Source organism: Artibeus jamaicensis, unplaced genomic scaffold, assembly GCF_021234435.1.
Source record: "Artibeus jamaicensis isolate MK-2021 breed Jamaican fruit bat unplaced genomic scaffold, CSHL_Jam_final contig_936, whole genome shotgun sequence".
Lineage (NCBI taxonomy): Eukaryota > Metazoa > Chordata > Mammalia > Chiroptera > Phyllostomidae > Artibeus > Artibeus jamaicensis.
Window position 1 is genome coordinate 18,768 of NW_026522017.1, and position 19,109 is coordinate 37,876.

The 19,109-nt window shown below is 36.1% G+C and overlaps 1 protein-coding gene across 1 annotated transcript in view; it reads left to right on the plus strand.

Moving 5' to 3' along the window:
• Positions 1-4,828: 4,828 nt before the first annotated feature.
• The window catches only part of PKP4 (plakophilin 4), a gene marked incomplete at its 5' end in the record, with an annotated part of 62,121 nt that continues 47,840 nt past the window's right edge, over positions 4,829-19,109 (plus strand). The window contains 5 exons of the mRNA XM_053655129.1: positions 4,829-4,970; positions 5,086-5,276; positions 8,018-8,570; positions 15,327-15,515; positions 17,085-17,305. Of these exons, the coding sequence (XP_053511104.1) occupies positions 4,829-4,970; positions 5,086-5,276; positions 8,018-8,570; positions 15,327-15,515; positions 17,085-17,305 (1,296 nt within the window). The remainder of the gene's footprint in view (positions 4,971-5,085; positions 5,277-8,017; positions 8,571-15,326; positions 15,516-17,084; positions 17,306-19,109) is intronic.

The window sequence follows — 19,109 nt, forward strand, 5'->3', positions numbered from 1 at the left end:
CATCACCAAAGATACATTTTCACTCTGAAACAGTATTTTTCCAATAATTTCATTCCCTCCAGTAAAAAATTACCTGCTGTAGGTTACCTGAGTCTTGTATATCAGAGATGTTACTGAAGAGGCATTTTCTCAGAGTCATCTTCCAGGTCCCCTTTCATGGTTTGGCACAGCTCTTACCCCTCCTTAGTCGTAAAATGCACTGTAGTATTTCCACAGCTCCGTGGAAAGCAGACTGCTTCATGAGTTAACTGTCAACAAGACTCTCTGTTTGCCTTTATATTACATGCTATGACCATCCCAAGAGTCTGCCAAAGCTCACACTACACTGTCTTTTATGTAAGGGCAATTCTTTAAACAGCATAGCAACTCAGGACAGGATGAGGACAGCAACTCAATGAGAGAATCTCACATAAGGTCACAGTATCTGGGCTGTGAAAGACTGGCTACAGAGTAGTATATACTAAAACTCTCCTTAGTAATCTCTAGGTTCCTGTTTCCATGGTGACTCTAAACACAGTACAGACCTCTATAATTTTATGTAATTTAAGTTCTTTAGAGAGGCTTTAGACTTTTTACAAGTATTTTTTATTCAGACTTGGTATATATATTTAGGAGGTACATACCAGATACTCATTATTGTTCCTTGTCCACTAATATTTTTGTTAGCTGCAACCTTCTACTTTTCCTAATTGCCTTTTTTTTTTTTAATGTTGGGGCAAACAGACAAGAAGGGCTGTGCTTCCAATAATCTTCTGGTCTTAAACACAGATGGAGATTATTTTATTGAACCTTGAAGCTTGTTCAAGTTCTGTATTTTTAGACATGCGTTTTCTTGGAAGATGCTAATTTGATGTTTGAAAATGCCCCGTAGTATATTTCTGGTGTTCCAGAAAACATGTTTGTGATTTTCTTAAAGAAGGAACACATGTTCTTCAGTATATAGATCAAAGAAGTAGCATTCATATTATGTTTGTCATTTTTACTCATAAAAATGTCTCTCAATTTCATGTTCTGATTGTGCTATAACATGCTAGCTATCATGGTTACAGCATTGATTGCAAAGTGATTAACACCATTCTATCTGTAGTCTCTCTAGTAAATTCAGCTAGTGTCTTCTTGCATCCCACATACAGATGCTTTTAAAAGACATTTATTTTAAAGTAAAATTGCATAAATAATGCATCGTTAATAATTGTGAGCCTTGCCATACTACTATTAATTGTGAGTTTACCATACTACAGCAAGGAGCACTTGATTTGATAAATAATTTCCTATTTATTTGATAAATAGGAAATTAGCCTTCTGTTTATCTGAGGTATGGTGATTGGGTGTGCATACATTTATGTGTGTGTATAGAATTCGTGAATTATAAGTTTTCAAAGAAACAGTAAATAATAGTTAAAACTATTTTGGAAACAGCTTAACTTAGTTTTAATGATGCACAGGAGACTTCAGGATCTTTTTGTCTTTGCAGATACACATTATCATTGGGCTCCACTACAGAGGTAGAAAACTGACTGAAGACCTCATTCATAGTATAGAATTCAGCTGTTTCATTAAATAAATCTCTTGTATCAACTTTTTAAAACTTTTATATTTAACATATTTTGCTGTGTATAATGCACACTTTTTGCACAAATTTTTGAGGGAAAAATAAGGGTACACATCATATATGGGTAGAGCTAATTCCATATCTATATAAATATTTAAATTCTTTTATTTATGTTTATGCATTAAAAGTGTAACTAGAAAGCAATGGCAATATCATATGGAAAATAATACCCTGGAGTACAATAATCAGTTTTCTTTCCAAATATAAGTAAATTAACAATTGAATTAAAAAATTAAAATGAAAGATTTTTTTCCTGAAACTTTCGGCCAAAAACGTGGGTACACATTATACACAGCAAAACATGCTATTCATAAATAAAGCACAAAATCTATGCCTGTTCTTTAAGCCCAGCTATTTAAATCTTCAAATTGGATTTGGGGGGCATGGGAATTAACCGTCCTCATTGACCATCTCAGTGTCCTTTTCTTTATTTTATTTACTGAGGCATTGCATTTAAAAATCTGAGAAGCAGGTACTAACATCTAGAGGGCACATGATTATATTATTTGGTGGATGATCTGTTTGTTTTTGTATTTTTTTGCAGCACTAATTCTGTGAAGTTTTATTAGGATGACCAGTATAGAGTCATGAATGTCAGTTTGTGCTTTCTGTTTATGATTACCTTAAACAGCTTTTCATAAAGAAGAGTTTAAATGAGCACAATTGTTTGTCACATGGTTTTGAGAAAATGTTCCATTGGATGAGGAGACAGAATTGCTGATTTTTAGGGTGCTTCTTTCTCTTTCTGTATTTAAATAATAGCTCCCTATAGTTTAAAAATAAAAGATGGAGGCATACACACTCTCTAATGGTTTCTGGTTTCCATGGTGATCATTTTTCAGATCCTGACACTGCATGCCACCTAGTGTTTCCAAGCCAAAAGTTCTGATGTACTGGTGTCTCAGATTTTATCTTGTACTAAACCTGAAGCTAAGAACTAGCTAACCATTGTTTTCTTTTTAAAATAACAGTATATTTTTCCATGTATGACAACTATTGAAGCTACCACATTGGCCCTTCTCTATCTGTAGTTTGTTACAGTTTTATATTTGATTTTCCATTGTCACATTCCTGGAAATAACAAAGGTGAACTACTGCATAGCTCTGATTTCAGGCCCTCTCTTGTGTGGCTCTCCTCAGGCACTCCAATCCCCTGTAAAAGTCTTCTAGCCTAGCAAACTAAGTATTTTACCTAATCCTTAATAAAACCCCTTCAGGAATTGCTATGTAAGAAATTTTAGAACTCCAGAATCTCATGGGAGAAGACTTCGAATGAAGCAGATTACTCCATCAACCTGATAAATATTTAGATCATGTTTCAACATGTACCAGGGAAACTATAGTACAATCTGTAATTTTTATTGAAATCTCAAGGTAAGAATTCAGAACTGACACAGCATCAAGTAATAAATCAGGAGATAGGTTGTTAAAAACCTCTATTAAGTATCAGTGGATATTTCTAGAGTCTAGGAAACAAAACCTTGGATAATTTGACATCAAGTTGAAGGGTTAGAGTATGGAGAGATTTCCAAGTTCTCCCATAAAGCCTGTATTCACTTTCCAAACTAGCTTGATCGGCACTGCCTAAAAGTTGTACTTCCCTTCACATAGACAAATTTTATTGACCACAGCAAGGTAAAGCCTCAGCACTCAAAGAAGCTGTTAGTCTTACTGGAAATTTGATCAACAAATACTTACTGGGCACCTGCTGACTGTTATGCACCTATCCTGGGCACTGATATACAACAACAGTATGCAAACAAAAGTTCCTGTGCACATTGAGCTTATGTTCTAGTGGAGAGCGGTGCTTATAATTGCTATAAAGAAGGGACAAGCCGGCCTTCTGTGATAAGTGCATACTGCTTACCTCTTACTTCCTTTAGGAAATTTTTTTCTAAGCTGCTTTCCCCCAGATACTGTTAGTCATCTATTTCCTGTCCCCCCCTTCTTCCTCTCCTATATACACACACCCCCTATCTTTTCTCATAACTGCATTCCTAGGGACTGCCATATAATAGGGCCTTAATAAATAGTTAAAAAAAGTCAGGTCCTGGCTGGTGTGCTCAGTGGGTTGAGTGCTGGCCTATGAGCAGAGGGGTTCTTTGGTTCAATTCCCTGTTGGGCCCTGTGCCTGGGTTGTGGCCATTGGAGGAGTACGAGAGACAACCAATTAATGTTTCTCTCTCCCTCTATTTCTCTATCCCTTCCCCTCTCTCTAAAATAATCTTTTTTTAAGTTAGAAAGCAAAGAGAAATGAAGACATTGAAATCATTCAGATTCTGTGTTGAGCTCAGAATGTGTTACAAACTTAATTTAAATCTATGAAGTGAGAGTGAAACAGCATTTGTGGGGAAAATGTTTGATAGCAGCATGAGAATTAAATTTGAGGAAAGAAAGACTGAAGATAATCACAACATGGGCAAAATATATTTTGGAGATACTAGAGAAAAGAGGACATACTTGAATGAAATTAGGAAAAGGCAATATAATCTACATTACCTAGATTTACAGCCTAAAAAAACAGAAGTTGGAATAGGGGGAAAGGAGATAAATTGTAAGGACAAGATGGCAGAAAGCTAAATTTGACAATAAAACAAGATAATGGGAGAAACAGATTTAGCTAGAGGAGACAATGATCAGGTTACATTTGTCTATGTTCATTTTGAAAAAGACTAAAAGGAAAAAATGGATAAGAAATTAAAGTTTCCTTTGTAATCTGAAATAGTTTCTATTTTTGTAACTCTGAAAACTACACAGAGTTCTGTTGATTTTTGATATGAAATATAACCCAATTTTCAGAGCGTTTTTTATCACCAATCAATAATGTGAACACCATGTAAGTTTTCATTTCAAAAGTTGGAGGTATGAGGGGGGTTTTTTAAATACTTAGTACCATTGTCACTCAGAGTCTGATAATCCTCTTGGGAAAAGTCACCTGAGAGGTGAGTTTTCCAAGGGAAAACAAGGTCAGTTTTCAGATTTTAATTCCATACAATGTATAAATTGATTTCATGAACAACATTCATGAAATTTAGCAAAATATGTTAATAAGCTGTGTGTATGGAACACTTTCATATAGAAAAGAGTCAAAAATAATTGTACAGTTTAAGTGAAAAAGTTTTCTATTAACATAAAGATTATAATGTATTACTGATAAATACCTGAATCTTTTCAGCCAGTTTTTATGTAATATTGTCCTTAGATTTAGCTAATTAAACTCATCTTCTTACAGATGTGCCAAATACTGGTGTAAACAAACCTAGAGTTTCTGACGCTGTCCATCCCAACCACTATCTCATCAGGGCAGAGCCAGAACAAGGAACCCTCTATTCACCAGAACAGACATCTCTCCATGAAAGTGAGGGTCTGTTGTATTATCTTTTACATATTAAATTTTCTTTTAATATTTTATTTTTGAAAATGAGCATCAGAAGTGTAAATAAAGATATTTCCTGCTGGTTTCATTCCTCCAGGATCACTGGGTAACTCAAGAAGTTCAACACAAATGAATTCTTATTCTGACAGTGGATACCAGGAAACCGGAAGTTTCCACAACAGCCAGAACTTGAGTAAGGCAGATCACAGACCACAGCATTCATTCATAGGATCAACTAATAACCATTTGGTGAGGAATTCAAGAGCTGAAGGACAAACACTGGGCCAGGTAAACCAAATACATCGAGAGCCTTGGAAAGAAATATTTTTTCCTCCTAACTGAGTATCTGTTGTAAGGTTTTTTGTTTTGGGGTTTTTTTTTCCCAGGTAAAACCAGCATGTTCAATTTTGAATTTATTGAATGGATAAATTAATAGATTCATTTTGCAGTGTGCAAGTCTATGGTGTTAAGGAATTTTTAGCCATAAAACCTATGTATTCTTTTCTTTTCATTATCTCCCATTAATGAATTCTGATAAATTTCAGACACAGGAAAGTAATTCTTTTGAAAGCAGCAAGTTTGGCATAAAGGGAGAAGTGCAGCAAGAATGAGAGAGAACTGGGCAGAATGTTATCCCTGATGAGTTATGAGTTCCAAAAAATGCTACAGCTAAAATATGCTGTGGAGCCCAAGAGGGCAGAGCACTATTTCTACACCTGCACAAGAGGGGAACGGCCTATTCTAACCGAACTTTTTTCCATTATTAGCATTGTTCCCTGAAAACACCTTTCTTTCATTTGTTAGAATATAGAAGATATTCCTGCCTATAGAAAGTCGTTTTATAGAAACATATCAATTCTGTTAAGATAGGGTTTTCTAGTTTGATAATCAAAATAATAATATTGCATATGTGTTTATAAAAACTTCTTAACTCCTGAGTCATTACCACTTTATTCGTATCAGTAATCAGTGAGGATAACTATCTGTCCAAGTTCCTTAGTGATTTTTCTGGAGCTGAAAAATGGCAAGATGGTCAAAGAAGTTAGGCAAACACTAGTCCTCCCATAATGCAATATAGGAAGCCCTGAAGGTACCACAGCAGCCGGCCAGAGTTCCCAGTGCCAAAGGAGAAACAATACAGCTTCGGCTCAACTATTTAATGGAAGTTTTTAAGTATAAGCATATAAATTTATTTAAGTTTAATATATAAATGAAGAACATTTACATATTAAACAGAAATATAGTACATCAAAATTTAAACTAAAACAGGAGATCTTATGTCTATAGCAATCAGCTTCAAGCTACACCCCAGGCCTCAGATTATAGATTTTTTTCCTTTGCTATTAGGATTTTTCTGATGGAAAAGTTTGAGACACTTTGGATTAAGTGCTTGCAGGAATTCATCTGCTTAGGTGAATTTCTGTGTCAGGTGCATTAGAGGTCACACTTTCAAATAATTATCTTAACTACAGAAATAAAGTCTCTTTTTCTCTAAAAGGTTGTTACTTTTTCTAAAATTACTGTAAGTTGATTTTGTTCCTAGAGCTGAAGAATTAAGTTGGGAAAGGGGTCTCTAAAAGTTAATTTACATGTAGTTTGGAAAATACATTTTCTAGCTATCCAAGAATTATCCCATTTTGGTAGTAAAGGGCTAGTCTGTGGGATTTTCTAATTTTTAGCACTATTAATAAACCCCATGCACAGATTTTAATTTTCTACCTGTCTACTAATTTTGAAACCCCCTCTTTCTTGCCTTGTTGCTTATTTACAATTTTCTTCCCTCCTCAGATCCTCTACTCTCGATGGCTATTGCCGTCCCAGAATTGAGTTTGGGCACACCTGGGGTCTCAGAGCAGGTGTTTCAGCCAGCTCAGTAGCTTGTGACACCTGGAGACTAAGCCTGCTTACTCTTATTACATCTGCTAGTGTACAGAGTCCTTATCTTATCCCTGTTTTCTTCCCTTACTGCCCCAACTAAAAGTGACAGGGGTTGATGGCAGCTGTATTCCAACAGTCACTAAGGAGATACAGAGAAGCCTGGTCCTGGGCTAGTAACCCAGTGCCCTAGTGTCTGTTTCCCATCCCTGTTGCCCTCAGGCCAATTCCCCAGTCCAGCCAGTATTCTTCATCGTTGTACTACTTCAAGAAAAGGATCTGAGACTTAGTGTCTGCAGGAATCTACAGATTCACAGAAGGACCACCAGCCTGGGCAGAAATGTTTCTCACTTCTCCTTCTGGTCTTTTCCAGCTGGCTAGGCCAAGGACCCACCAGAGACTTTGACATCCCTCCTATAGGGATAGATTTGGGGTGTCTTTATTTGTATGTCTTTAAATCCACTAGCTAAAGAAAAGAGTTTACATATTAAAGGAGGTAGAAATGACTAGAATTACTAGAAGCCACACTAGAGCTAAAAGAAGACACAGATTAGGCTGTAGCACCTGTCCAAACAAGCTGTCCCTTGAGAGTCAATTCAGAGAAGAGAGGGTTGGATCCCAGGCTCTAGCCAAACACCCATTTATTCTGCACTGAAAGAACACATTCCTTTTTTAACGAGGCTAATCCATAAATACTAAACAGTTATAGATGCTCTTCTAGCTACATTAGATTGATGTGTTCAAAAAAATTTTTTTGATTTACAGAAATGCCTTACCTTGGCCAAATTTTGACTGACAGGGCGTAAAATAAGTTCATTACTCCAATGACACTTCATACTTTCAATACATTTTATGTGTTGTGGGAAATGCATAAGCAAGAGGGGAAAAATGTAAAGAAAAAAAGAATATTAAATACCTGTACATCTCTCATTACTGGTTGATTTTAGTATTCTGAGAGGAAAGATGGAGATTATGATACCAAAACAATGTAGAATAAGGAAATATTAAGATCCAATTCTAAACCATAAAAAGAAAAAAAAATGTGGATGCCTAACATAATCACATTGTAGTGAGCTATGTGCAATTTTTTTCTGTAATGACATGGGACATAAAACTCTGGTTAAACCCATTCTCTTTTTTCCCCCTTTCATCAGCCATCAGTAGCCAATCGGGCCATGAGAAGAGTTAGTTCAGTTCCATCTAGAGCACAGTCTCCTTCTTATGTTATCAGCACAGGCGTGTCTCCTTCAAGGGGGTCACTGAGAACTTCTCTGGGTAGTGGATTTGGCTCTCCATCAGTGACCGACTCCCGACCACTGAACCCCAGTGTATATTCCTCCACCACATTACCTGCTCAGCGGGCAGCATCTCCGTACTCTGCACAGAGACCCGCCTCCCCAGCAGCTGTACGTAGGATTGGGTCCGTCACCTCCCGGCAGACCTCCAATCCCAACGGACCAACCCCTCAGTACCAAACCACCACCAGAGTTGGGTCTCCACTGACCCTCACGGATGCACAGACTCGAGTAGCTTCCCCAACCCAAGGCCAGGTGGGGTCGTCATCCCCCAAACGCTCAGGGATGACCGCCGTTCCACAGCATCTGGGACCTTCACTGCAAAGGACTGTTCATGACATAGAACAATTCGGACAGCAGCAGTATGACATTTACGAGAGGATGGTTCCACCTCGGCCAGACAGCCTGACAGGTGAGTACTAGGTGACAGTACTCCATAATGTCCAGTGAGGGAAGCTTCCTGCAGCCTTGGCTGAAACAGCATGATAGCATGAGTGGGCTCGTGTGCTCCTCTCAGGACTCACACTGCAGACTCCAGGCTCTGTAGTTCATGTCACCAGAACTCTTCTAAAGTGAATACACTTTCCCTTTTACAATACTAGGACATAAAGGTGGTTTTTTTTTTTTTTTTTTGCATTTTAGAAGAATGGTTGGAATTCTAAGCTGTTTGTTATTACTTAGTTATTTTTTTTACTGAAAGGTTTTTCAGCTAGCCTACCCATACTCAAACAGATAACTTATGTTAAAAAGTGGTATAAAAATAACTGATTAAATACTAATTTTTAAGTGCTTTCATAGTATAGACTAGAATGTGGATTTTCTCACCAAATACATTGATTTGAGCACCCAATGGGAAAAACACAAAGCTGTAATGAATTACCTTCATATGCCACTTAGATCAAATCAGAAAGACATCAGCCAGGTTCCTGATAGTGTAGCCATGTCCTTCAAGCTATTTTCGTGAAGGGCTTCCCACATAATACATAGACATGGTTCCTTGCTAAAATAGTGTTTTAAATTATATTTTTAATGTAATGTATACACTAATATATAGTTTCAAAAAAATTGAAACTATACAATGAAGTAGGAAATGAATGTCTCACGCTCCTCTTTTTCCTCACTCACTCCCACTCACCACTCTATGTATCCTCCAGAATGTTTACTTAAGTAGCTCAGTATATACACTCCATACAAATAGGCACATTGTGTTATACTGTTGGGGTTCTATAATATGAATCCTTTTTTAATTGATTTGAGAGCTTTACTTCATTCTCTCAATAGATGCCTAGGACCTCGTTTTTATAGATATAATTTATTTAATCACTTCCCTATCAATAGATGTTTAGGTTCTTTTCCATTTTTGGCAATTAGAGACAACGATGCAATATAAAGGCATGTGCAAAAAGGTTTACAGTTGCATTATGACATTCTTTTGAGTTAGTAGAGCTACTGTAGTCATTATAACCTATCTTTTTTCATACGAACAACTCTAAACCTGTTTGCCCACCCCTGTATACTGCTTTTCCTGCATATTTACACTTAGACATAAAGATAACTGGAATCCACTTCTTGAAATAGAATTGCTGGCTTATTATTTGTTGTTAAAGAAATATTGTCAAATACATCTGCCCTCCAGGAAGATAGTACAGATGTATATTTCCACCAATGTTTTGAGTGTGCCTGATGTCCCCATACCTTCACTAGTAATGCACATTGTCAAAATGTTTTATTTTTTGCCAATGTAGTAAGCAAAGCTGTACCTTACTGTTGTAAATGGCCTTTACTGAGTTAAGCTGAAGGTTGGAGGTTTCATGTTTATCAGCCATTTTATTTCTTTTCTGTAAAATATAAATTAGGTCTTTTGTCTGTTTTTGTAAGTAATAGCTTTTTATACTTGAAATAAATTAGTCTCTTTTAATATACTTCTCAAATATTTTTCTCATTTTATAGTTTGTCTTTTTATTTTGCTTTTGGTGTATTTACAGAAGTTTTTAATATTTTTGTGTAGTAAAATTAATATCCTTTCTTTATGGCCTCTGGGAAATGTAAAGCCTTTTTGAGGTTTTCTAATTGAATGTTTTTGCATGAAGAATTAATACTGAACTTCATTTTGAGCTCAAAGAAATTCCTAGTGGAGAAACCCCCTCTTTTTCATTCAGCCATCAAAGAAGTAAATGTACTTGGCTTAGATATTTTCTGGCATGCCTCTGAAAAGTATGCATAAATGTGAGGTAGAAATCATTTATGAAATTCTGTCTCCCAAGGAAACCTTAAAAGATAAATAGTTGTGAGGATTTTTCTGTTCCTCATGTGTATGTGTAGAATGGCTCTGCAGTAACTGTGTTTGTGAAGAGTGAAGTAGAAGCCAGGGAAGGCAGCAAGCACACAAACATTGTCACCATATTAACCCTTTGGTTTAAAAAGTTTGCTTCTCTGACTTCCGGCCAAGATGGAGACATATGTAGACATACTTCACTTTTTCATACGAGTAACTTCAAAACTAAAAACAAGAACTGGCAGAAAGTCAAACCGCATGGAGGTGTGATAACCAAGCATTTAAAGAAGAAATATTAATCCAGATGAGTAGGAGGGGTAGAGAGGGAGTTGGGATGGAGAGAACACAGTGGTGGCAGTGAGGTAGCAGCAGCAAGGTGGCAGCCAGTGGAACAGGTTACCCCACATTCACATGTGGTGGAAACAAACTGAGAGGGTCACTTGAGTGAGCAATCAGACCGCACAGCCCAGGGTTCCAGCACTGGGAAAATAAAGCCTCATAACTTCTTGTTGTTAAAACCAGTGGGGGTTGGGCAGCCAAAGAAACTGCCAGTCTCCAGAAGAGTCCATTTAAAGGACCCTCTCAGTCCTGGAATGTAAGCAAACCCACACATCCTTGGGTTCAGCAACGGGGCAGCAATTAGAAAGGCACTAGTTACATACAGGAACTGGGGGAAATGACTGGAAATAGGGCAAGAGTGAGCAAGTGGTATTATTGTTCCCTCTCTGAATCCTCACCCACATAAGTGCCACGAAGTGTGAAGAGGGTTGCCCTACCCCAGTGAATGCCTAAGGCTCCTCCCCTTACACATAGCAGGAGCAACAAGACAGGGAGTCAAAGCAGCTATACCTCATACACAAACCAACACAGAAGGCTGCCAAATTGAGGAGATATGGCCCAAATGAAAAAACAGGTCAAAACTCCAAGTAAAGAACTACACAAAATGGAAATAGCCAACCTGTAAGATGCAGAGTTCAAAACACTGGTGATAAATATGCTGAGAGAATGAACTTACTGAGTATGACAAACACATAAGGAAAGAAATGAAGACTACACTAAGTGAAATAAAGTAAAATCCACAGGGAACCAATAGTGAAGGGAAAGAAGCCAGGGTTCAAACCAACAATTCAGAACATAAGGGAGAAATACTCAGAATCTACAGAATGAAGAAACAAGAATTTCAAAAAATGAGGAGAGAATAAAACTCTGGGACATCCCCAAAAGTACCAACATCTGAATCACAGGGATGCCAGAAGAGGAGGAAAAACAAGAAATTGAAAACTTATTTGAAAAAAATAATGAAAGGAAACTTTCCTAATTTGGCTAAGAAAATAGAGATACAAGGCCAGGAAGCATGGAGAGTCCCAAACAAGATGGATGCGAAGAGGCCCACTCTGAGACATCGTTAAAATGTCAAAGGTTAAAGCTAAAGCGAGCATCTTAAAAGCAGCAAGAGAAAAGGAAACCGTTACCTGCAAAGGAGTTCCCCATAAGGCTATCAGCTGATTTCTCAAAAGAAATCTTGTGGGCAAGAAGGGACTAGAAAGAAATATTCAAAGTTATGGAAATAGAAATCACATGGACGGTTATCAGCAAGGAGGGGTGGGGGATGGGGGAGAATGGAGGAAAGGTACATTGAATAAGAAGCATAACTGGTAGGTACAAAATAGACAGGGGGAGGTTAAGAACAATGTGAAAAATGGAGAAGCCAAAGAACTTACATGTACGACCCATGGACATGAACTAAGGCAGGGGCAGGGAATGCTGATGAGATGGAGGTCCTGGGCAGAGGGGGTCAGAGGGGAAATAATTGAGACAACTCTAATAACATAATCAATAAAACATATTTTAAAATAACAAAAATAATATATTTCTGCCCTGAAAAACAAAGAGTATGCTTCTCTGACAATGCAGGTAAAATTAGACTTTATGTTCCAATGGGGAAAAGATTATACCTGGCCTATCGCAGATTTTTTCCCCCTGCTACAATCTTCAGAAGAAGCAAAATGTTTCCCATCATCTGCCTACCTGCTTACCCTGAATGTGGATTCTATTTTGTGAATTCCCTGCTGTATTCTTCAGAAAGTATTGTGATTATATTTGCTATGGCTCTTGATTTCAAAGGATTAATAACCTATTTGATAAGCCTGAAGAAATATTTTATAACAGATTCAGATACTCCCTGATCACAAATGATGATAAAATATGTGCATAAATTAATACCTACCACAGGAAAATACTTCTGTCCTAAAATACTCACATCAGTTTAATTAGGTCAAGAAAAGGTTGCATAATACAAAGAATCTTTATTTTGAACATAAGTTTATACTAATCCAATGTCTTAAATATAGAGGTTTTAAATCACAGGTAATAAACCATTGTAATAGGTAAACTAATATGTACATGTGGTGCAGACAGAAACTATAGAGTAAATAAAATTACTGTGGAAGATAGGTGTTTTGCATTATTTGGAGGGGGAGATTAAAATTGATCTGTGGAAATTCTTCCGGAAAAATTATTTTTAATAACAAGTATAGAACATAATTATCTTCCACCTTAAAATAGTAAATTTAGTGCATTTTCTATACATAGTCATTTGTATAGTCCCTACTTAATTTGTAGGGACTATATAATTTTGTATTTTTTAATATTAACCTGTAGGACTCTTTTACTTTTTTTCATGCATGAACATAAACAAAAAAAGTTAACAGTCACTGTTAGGTTATTCACAAAGATTTATAACATCAAGAAACTACTACATCTCAATATAATTCTGCCTTTTGTTTCCCGTTATAATCTGTCATGTATGGTAATTTCAGTACTAGTCCTACAAGTATTTACTGGGTACTTTTAATAGTTCTGAGGAAGAGCATATTGCTACCTTTCCCATGAAATTATAATAAATGTTTACAGTAGTTTTGGATTCCAGTGAAGGGTCTGGCCAATTCCATGCACCATGAGCACATAACATTTGATAATGGTACAGAATGTTTTGTTCTTATCTCACATCACCATGGGGTGGTGGGGCCACCATTGGGCTTGGCTTGTCTCTGCCCAAGTGTGAGTGATGTTCTGAGGCTCTGCTGAGTGTTAACATAGCATCTTGTATTGATAAGATTCCTAAGGACTGGCTATATTTACGTGCTGTTTTTATGTCACCATTAACGAAAAACAATGCCTGCACTTTTGTTCAAGATACTCAAGGACTTCCATATAGAAATGGAGCTTATACTCTGTTTGCTAAGAAAAATGAGAAATCTGCCAGTGAATAAAAAGCTCAAATCCTAAAGTAAGAGCTTTCAGATAACAATTATAATATCATCTTTAGATAACATTGCCTTTCGTGGACCCCTGCTGAGCTAACCTTGCTCTTGCTCTTTAGTTTTGTTTGCAGAGGGCCCTGTGGAGTTCAGTTTCTCCCACCACTTCTCATTGACTCTTCATGCTTAGCCATGTCCAGTGCTGAGTGTGGAATGTTACAACACTGACCTGAGCTTTCCTCTCAGCCCTACCAGAAAGTACCTCTGATGATAATAGGGGATAAGTCACATTTTCTTTTGGGTTGTCATTTCCCTTGGTTTTGAAATGAAAGGGTTTGGCTCTATAACCCCCTAGTTGTAAGATTGTTTAAACCTATGATCTTCATTTTAGCAAGTGGGTAGCCAATAGCTAAAACACACATTGAGGCATTTAGTTTCTTTCCATGTCATGTTGCTGTCCAGGGTAGGTAATAATCATTCATTTTAGAAGTTTTGTGTATTAACTTTCTTGCTACCTCTCAGTAAGCAACATAAAACTACCACTCCAATTCAGGCCCTTTTGATTTTAGTTGTGATATGATTAAATGAGATAACAGGATGTGACTGGTGCTGTCTTTTTGTAATTAGTTACTGTGTTATTTGCGATCTTTTAAAAAGGAGATGTATGCTGATTTCCTATATGTTTGTGCTTTCTCTTGTTCATATAACTGTAGTTGGTATTCTTACCAAGTGACAGATTCTACTTACTGTGAAATTGAGGATGAATCACAAACTTTGAACATCATAATAAAGAATACACTAGTTCACTTTTATTAACAAAATAAAATGTTTGTGTTTGAAGTACTTTTTAATCATGAGTCCCATGTGTAAACATTAGTTATTAGCAATTTGAATGAAAGAACATTTCAAATGATTTTATATTCATGTACTAACTTTGTATTTTTTTTTACACTGGAAAGAAGGTAAACAAGAATCTGGTATGTGGGTTTCTATAAAAACAATTTTTTTTAAATGAAAAATGCAGGGATAAATAGTGAAATAATACTTTATAATACTTAATAAATGGTATGAATTCATTGCTAATATTCCAAATTTTATACCATAATTTGTTTTTCTGTAAAAATCATGAAATGAATTGAAAGACGTTTCAAAACAGTTCTTGACAATCAGCCTTCACTAAGCACTGTGATATAGGTGTTGAGCCCAGCCCCCAGGAGCTGACTGTCCACTCGGGGAGATGAGGCAGTTCTGCAGGGCAGGAAAAGAGACTGGCATGAGCCATTATTTGTATGTATTTTTAACTATGAAAATCATATAATGGTAGAAGAGGATGTTCTCTTTTTGGTCGGCATAATAAAAATGGATTACAGTTGGAGGAATAAATTTCAGAAAACCAAACCATTTAATAAGGTCTTTTTTTTTTTCTTAGAAAATTTACTTTGCTGCCAAAAGAGAATTTTATTCTAAAAATGTATGTGGTGTCCTTTTCATATCTGGCATCCTTCCTTTGTAAAACTCACTAGGTTTGGTGTTTTGACTTAACATTTGGTCATATTGGTTAGGACTTTCTTAGAGCTTTTGACCTCACCACCATTTTCGTAATTTCTTAATGATATCATTTTCCGGCCTCTAGGCTTACGGAGCTCCTATGCCAGTCAGCACAGCCAGCTTGGACAAGAACTTCGTTCAGCTGTGTCTCCCGACTTGCACATCACTCCTATATATGAGGGGAGGACCTATTACAGCCCAGTGTACCGCAGCCCAAACCACGGGACCGTGGAGCTCCAGGGATCGCAGACGGCGTTGTATCGCACAGGCTCGGGTGGGCATCCGCCGAAATTCCGTTGCCCATTCGGTTGTCAAAAAAGTAGTTGTGACAGCAGATCAGCTAACAGTAAAACAAAAGTTCATTTTGTACCTCTTTTAGGTGATATATTTTTACCTTGGTGCAATCTAATCAATGTAGTGAGTGTACTGTGAATGCCCACATAAGTTTGTAAAGCTATAAATCTGACTGCCCTTGGGTTTAGAACCATATCAGATATACAAAGGAAAGCCTCTGTGGGAATATTTGTCTTTTTTGTTGCCTGGAATGTATATTTAGAAAATCCGTACATGAGTTTTTGGCTATCTTTGACCACGGGTGTAGTCCAAGTGTATTTGGTGTTATTCTTTTTATATAATGGATTTCCTTTGAATGCTTAAGTGTAAAATGGGAAATAAATATTCCTTATGATAGGCTAAACCTGGGACAGAATGCAATAAAGGCGTTTATAAAAATAGCTAGTGCGTCCCAGCCTTAACAGCCCCCGAGCCTGGCATCTGGGCCGCACCGTAGCGGCTGACAGAGCAGAGCTGCAGTCCATGGCCGTGTAAGCTGCCAGATTGCGCTCCCAGCCTGGCTCACAGAATCTCCAGTGGCCCCTTCTTTATAAAAGAAAAAAAAAACAGTATAAAATAGTACAGGTTTATTAACATGTCCACAAATGAACTGCAGGTAGCAGTGATAACCCCCTGAAAGCACAACTCCAGGAGATATAACTCCCAGAACACAGGGAGGGTGAAAATGTATTTGAATTGGTTCTTTGTCAAAACTGACAATTTGTTCCACTACAAGATTTTTTTCTAGTAGAACATACCAATTTCTAATGATATTACTGCAGAAATATTTCACTTATGTTCTGCATATTATTTTCTTTAATTATTATCTTTTCAGATAATGTTATTAAAACATTTTAATTGCAGGAGTAGTATATATACAATCATTGGAGAAATGGCCTACTGCAATAATTAGGAAAAAAGTGTTAAATACAGTGTTTAGTACCTTTACACTTAGCATCACACAATAATTTAAGGGAGTAGCTGTAGAAGAATTTCATATATCAGTCTTCTTTCTTGTGAAATGAATTTTCCAAGTTATCAAAATCCACAGATCTGTAAATGAAATGTACATCAAAGTGAATAACCTGTATACACTAAGCATTAAAAGTTTGGTAGTTTTAATTTTCTACAGATTTGACATATCTTGTTTTTTATTGCTAAAGTGAAATTATAAAATTTTGTTATTTCTAAGATTGTTTCCCTGTTTCTGTTGTGGTTTTATTACTGAATCTTAATAAACATATTGAGACCTATTACGAATCAGATTTATAATTACATTTTTGCTCTTTTCTGCTAAGAAAAACAAAATATTGTTAGCTTTTTATTGTTAGTGTATATTTAAAACTTAAATGTTTTTTAGCACTAATGAGCTAGATTGTTAAAATCTAAAGGTAAGCAAGTTACATAGTTGTTAAAAACTATAATTGAAATTTAAAAACATTTTGACTTTGGTAAGTATCACCTCGTAGAGAACACACTAACCTTTTTTAAAATGTTGACTTTCTAGTAGGCGTTGGAAACCTGCAAAGGACATCCAGCCAGCGAAGTACCCTTACATACCAAAGAAATAATTATGCCCTGAACACAACAGCTACCTATGCGGATCCCTACAGGCCAATACAATACCGAGTGCAAGAGTGCAATTATAGCAGGCTGCAGCACACGGCACCAGCTGATGATGGCACCACAAGATCCCCATCAATAGACAGCATTCAGAAGGACCCCAGGCAAGTATTGTTTGTGTGTGTTCAGGATGCTGCAGTGTCCCAGAAGTCAGTCGGTTCCTTCATCCTCACTTTTACTCAAGTTGCCAAGATTATGCTGTTATAATATCAGTAACTTCTTATCTTTAATATTTCCAGTTGCATTGCAGCATGTAGGTCATTGAGGTTAACTTCATTTTAAATAATTCATTTAAAGAAGGATGATGGATTCCTTCTTTTAATGCTTAAATAATAATTTGGAGAATGCACAAGTCTGTGTGAACATCTGCAGCATTCATCATTGAAATACTTCATCACAGCAACAACATGGCACATCCTCTTCTGTGTCTTATTCACATGGATTTTTAGAAGGTCATTTTACCACTGTTTCTTTTTTTCTGGCTGACTACTTGAGGACTTCAGAAAATGTACATGGTTACAGCACTGGAAAAGACCAGTGCTGTACATTATGAATAATATTGGTCAGTGCTCTTGTGCTTCTTTAAAAATATATAATCTTTATTATATTTTTTCTGTTACCATGTAGTCCCCTTTTGTTGGTCCTTCAAAAAGCTTCCTATCATTTAAGAAAAAATTCATTTACAAAAAATTCTCATCTCAGAAGCAAAAAATATTTGGCAAATAATAAATGTTTCCACTTATGAATTTTATTTGGCCATGTAGAAAACATGTTTTATTAAGATAAGTGTGAGTCCTTTAATATTTGCTTGGTTCTGAAAAACTGGCCTCCTCTTTAATGAAAGTCACTTAAAATACTCAGGAAATAAACATAGTTAGAAACTAAAGGAGAACTTTAAATTTCTGTAAGAGTGAAAATAACTTTTAAACAGCTTGAGTACTATATTAAGGCATATATATTATCAAGAATTCATTTTTTGCCCACAAATAGTCATTTCACTGGAAAATTGTTGTGGTTAGCAACTCATCTCTAGCAACCTACCAACAAATTCTAATGAGTAAATTAAAAGCATGAGTGAGGTTCTTTGGTCATTAAAAGAAAATAACTAAAGGTAATTTTGAGACAAATGGGAAACCCATGTGCTTCACTAAAACCAGCCCACCTATTCACTCTTTTGTGTAAAATTCTTTGTCGTTTATACGTGCATTTGGTTCTGCTGTTCTCCTTGCCTCCTTTTTGTCCTTTTTTAAGGATTTTTAAAAAAAATTTGTTTAATAGCACATCTAATATAATTCAGAAATACTTTTACATGATTTTATTTGAAAACCTGAAAATGACAAAGACGCAGGTACCCTAAAACATGCAGAAATCCCCAGAAGGGCTTTGAATGATAGGTAATTTACACCAAGCTTCTGCTAAACCTGCAAAGAAAAGAATAGCTACCCAGAAAGTCCATGAAGTATGATTAGAGCTTTGAGTTTAATATGTGTCCCTGAAGAATTCAGTTTTGACCTCTGATAAGAGTTGATTGACTATAAACAAAAATTTCATGTATAATTATGTATATATTTCAACAATTCAAAGCATGATAATCCCATAGTCTAATGTATAAAACTGTTATATCTATCTTTGATTACGTGAAACTTTACTGATAATTCGTTTTGTAAGATAAATTATTATAATAATAGGTATATTTATCCTAGCTGAAACTAGAATCCAGAAGAGTTTGAAGTTTAAGTATTCAAAGCAAAATAAAAAGCTCATGATAATTATTTAACTTTCAGTTTTGAAAATAGCAGCTTTAAGTAATATTTTTATTTATTGCTAAACCTACTTCATCATTAATGTTACATTATACTAAACCTGAAAAATTCCTGAAGGCTAAAGAAGTTATTTATGTTTTCTATATAAA